This window comes from Parasteatoda tepidariorum, chromosome 1 (genome assembly GCF_043381705.1).
Source record: "Parasteatoda tepidariorum isolate YZ-2023 chromosome 1, CAS_Ptep_4.0, whole genome shotgun sequence".
NCBI lineage: Eukaryota > Metazoa > Arthropoda > Arachnida > Araneae > Theridiidae > Parasteatoda > Parasteatoda tepidariorum.
Genome location: NC_092204.1, coordinates 90,891,822 through 90,895,492, shown reverse-complemented (window position 1 = coordinate 90,895,492; position 3,671 = coordinate 90,891,822). Strand labels below are relative to the sequence as shown.

At 28.0% G+C, this 3,671-nt stretch overlaps 1 protein-coding gene across 1 annotated transcript in view; it reads right to left on the bottom strand.

Moving 5' to 3' along the window:
* Nucleotides 1-487: 487 nt before the first annotated feature.
* The window catches only part of LOC107454635 (uncharacterized), a 7,771-nt gene continuing 4,587 nt past the window's right edge, over nucleotides 488-3,671 (bottom strand). Inside the window, exons 4-5 of the mRNA XM_016071883.3 lie at nucleotides 1,725-1,896; nucleotides 488-824 (exon numbers count right to left, since the gene is read on the bottom strand). Of these exons, the coding sequence (XP_015927369.1) occupies nucleotides 641-824; nucleotides 1,725-1,896 (356 nt within the window). The 3' untranslated portion in view covers nucleotides 488-640. The remainder of the gene's footprint in view (nucleotides 825-1,724; nucleotides 1,897-3,671) is intronic.

The following is a 3,671-nucleotide window of genomic DNA, read 5'->3' as shown; positions in this document are numbered from 1 at the left end:
TGTTGATGGTAAAGAAGCAAACAAAAAAAAAAGCTGTGCAACATAGTTTCAAGTGTTAGCGCTGTTGGTATTTGTTTACGCTGGGAGCTTGTCATCCGTTTGGCGTGCATTTAATGCAAACAGGCTCTCTCCCTTGGAATAATGGTTTTTTTTTAAACTTGCAACAGAGTTTAGTGTGTTTTTGCGTATCCAAGTGCTACGAACGAAGCAGTGCCATTACTTTCAAAATAAATAGATTAAGTAAGTACTTTAAATATCTGAAATAAATTTTAAATATTTTAAAGTATTTTTCAATGTTATTCTGAAATATTTCCGAAAATGTAATTCAATTTTCTTAAATATTACCAGTGAATGGTCAAAACGACCATAACGCTTATAATTTTCCCCATCAATTAACTGTTTCAGCTAATTGAAAGTTTTAAAATTCTATGAAAAAATTTCAATTTTTAAAATAGAAATACGGTTATCATAAGTAGGGAATATATAGTACACATAAAAATAGTTTTAATAAAATTCCAAACTATCTCTTGCTACCATAATTTCTTCCATAATTTTGAGAAGTATGTATTTTTAATGCAGTTTAAAAATAAAACAAAAAAACAATAGATAATAATATTTTAGTTGATTCCTTTTGGACCACTCATTTTCGCATATCCAATTCCATAATATCCACAAATTTTTTTACAGTTGTTTCATATTCTTCTTTGCAGTCAACTTTCAGAATTCCACTTTTCTCTACAGCCCACAACATCAGGTTCTGGGCCATTCTTCCACAGTTATTTTTTAGCGATATGCCTAAACACCCAACTTGAAATACACTGCTCCTGTGAAGTATATAAGTTAAATATATTACACTTAGAGATGAAAAGATTAAATTAAACTAAATAATGCGTAAAAACGAATTATGGGAGGTTTGGCCCGCTTTTAATCAAGATTGTATTTTTTTGTGTTATATTTATTACAATAAAATTTCCAAGTTGACAATATTTGTTAGCTTTTGAGTTTTATTGTTCATTAATAATTTAATTTCATTAGTAAAAGCATATTAATTTTCCTTAAGAGCTTTTTAAGCACTTACAAACTGGGTCAAATATCACATGTTCCCTTTATGACTAATAATAATAATAATAAAATGTGGTAAGTTACTCTCGTACCATGGTTTCAAGCATAATACATTTTCTCTATTCACAAACTGATTCAGGCTTTCAATGATTTAACATTTACTAATATGCCCATTCACTATTTGTTTATTTATTGCTTTGCTTAAATGCTTTTTATGCTGATTAAATGCTCTATGCTTAATGCTTTATGCTTAATGCCTTATTCTTAATGGTTTATTCTTAATGCTATATGCTTAATCTTGTATGCTTAATGCTTTATACTTTGGTTAATGCTTTGTGCTTAATGCTTTATGCTTAATGCTTTATGCTTAATGCTTTATGCTTAATGCTTAATGCTTTATGCTTAATGCTTTATGCTTAATGCTTTACGCTTAATGCTTTACGCTTAATGTTGTATGCTTAATCTTGCATGATTAATGCTTTATTCTTAATGCTTAATGTTTAAAGCTTTATGCTTGATGCTTTTTGCCTAATTCTTTATGCTTAATGCTATTTACTTAATGCTTTATGATTAATGCTTTATGCGTTAAGAATAAAGCATTGAGCTTTATTCTTTTAATTATATGACCCGGTTTGTGTCAAAAAAGAAATATTTAAACTTACACGCAATTTCCCAACTGCATCCTTGATTCTCCTTCGTATCCTGCGTGTAAATCTTCTATTTTGCTTCGAAATTCTGGTTTTTGTTCAAGGGCATCAATATGATTCAAGCAGAACCCATTTTTCTTTAAATGATCTATAGTATCTGCAATGCATTTTGCATTATCCGCTAGAACTGAAAGGAAAAATAAATAATCAACTCTAATTAAGGGTAAGTAGAAATACAAGCATAGTATAAAGATGTTTCGTAAGGTATACCTTTATTGTGTACTTTTAAAATTCATGCCGAAGTGAACTAAAAAAAATTAAGGAAATCAGGATTTGTAAATTAATGTTCATGTGAGAAAACATCAAAACAATGTTTTAAAGTTCTGTCTAATCATTTTTTGGATCAAAAACAGTAAATTAGAGAGTAAAATGATCAAATACAAGTTGGTTGGTTTAGTAGAACTGGAATGCATCCGCAATTTGCAGAAAATTGGATTTAAGTACCATTTTCAGATAAACGGGATTTAAGTACCATTTGTTAGTATAACTGGTTTTAGATTACTTTAAAGCCTTATCTTTTATTTCAAACTGAAAATGAGATTGCTTAGTGTATGATAAATCGTTCCTATTTTAATACTGATTTGCGACGGATTTTTCAATCATTTAATATTGATTGCGACTGATTTTTTATTATTTACTTGCAACCCTTGCATTTTCAGTTTGTTTCATTTTTAGCATGAAATCTAAAAATTTACATGAAGAGCAATTAAAACAAAACACACTGTATCTAACTGTATTTAGCTGATTAATTTGTAGAGTAGTTTAAGCTGTAATTAAAACAATATTGTAATTTAAATTGAAGTGGTAATAAATTTTGATAAAACATAATTTTTGTTTTTAATTTGTATTTTTTTTCAATTTAAAGAAATTAACGAACTATTACACTTAAAGCAATTGAAATAAAGTTATCGGATAAAAGTAAGATAAAATTGGATAAATCACAGTTTTTAATCTCGCTAAGTGTAAAACACTTTCATTGATTATCAAAGAAATAATAAACATTATTAATAAATTCATTTTTTCCATAAAAGAAGCGCGTTTATTTTTCTGTTTTACATCTGATTGATTTCTTGTCTGCATTTAACTGTTGTTTCAAATATATTTTAAAGTTAAGAGAAATGTACTCGTTTCATAAATTAAAGTGAAGAAATATCAGCATTTTTCTTTCTTCTGGTATCTTTACACAATCCTAATTCTTCTCCGTTCTTAAATTTCAAATGAAACACATTCTCATTTAAAGGGTTGGGTACGACTTCGAGTGGAAACTTCATGGAACTAGTAAAAACTAGTTCTTAGCGCACTTTTAGAAGTAGCTACTGCATAGTAACAAATACTAACTAGTAGCATGTGACTACTAGTAGTAGCATATATACTATTCGACTAGCATATATACTAGTTGTATATATATTTACTAGTAGCATAAAAGTATACTACTAACTACTAAAGTAGTTAGCATACTTTTAGCGTAATCAACTCTTAAAGTAATAGAATTACGAGGAAATAATAATTTTAATATCTAATCACAGCTTATACAGGCTATTCCGTAATATCAATGGCCTATATATATATTTGCGGATATAATCGTGTGAGCTGACGATGAGATATATTTCTGCAATTTTGTTATCTGAATTTTAAATTTTTTCTTAGAATAACTTCTTTACATTTTTTTATTACTTCTTTAAAAATGTTTTTCCCTTTTATTTTCTTTCTTTTTCTTGCATTTTGTATGCTATCTGTATATAAGGGTGCTAACTAATGTAAACTATGGAAATCTGCTGAATCTGTGTATTTTTTTTCATCTTTTTTTTCAAGGATGCAAAATTAACCATAACCATAGCCTTGCAGACATCGCCATATATGAAGAGAAGGTATCCATTATTATATATATATATATACTCACAG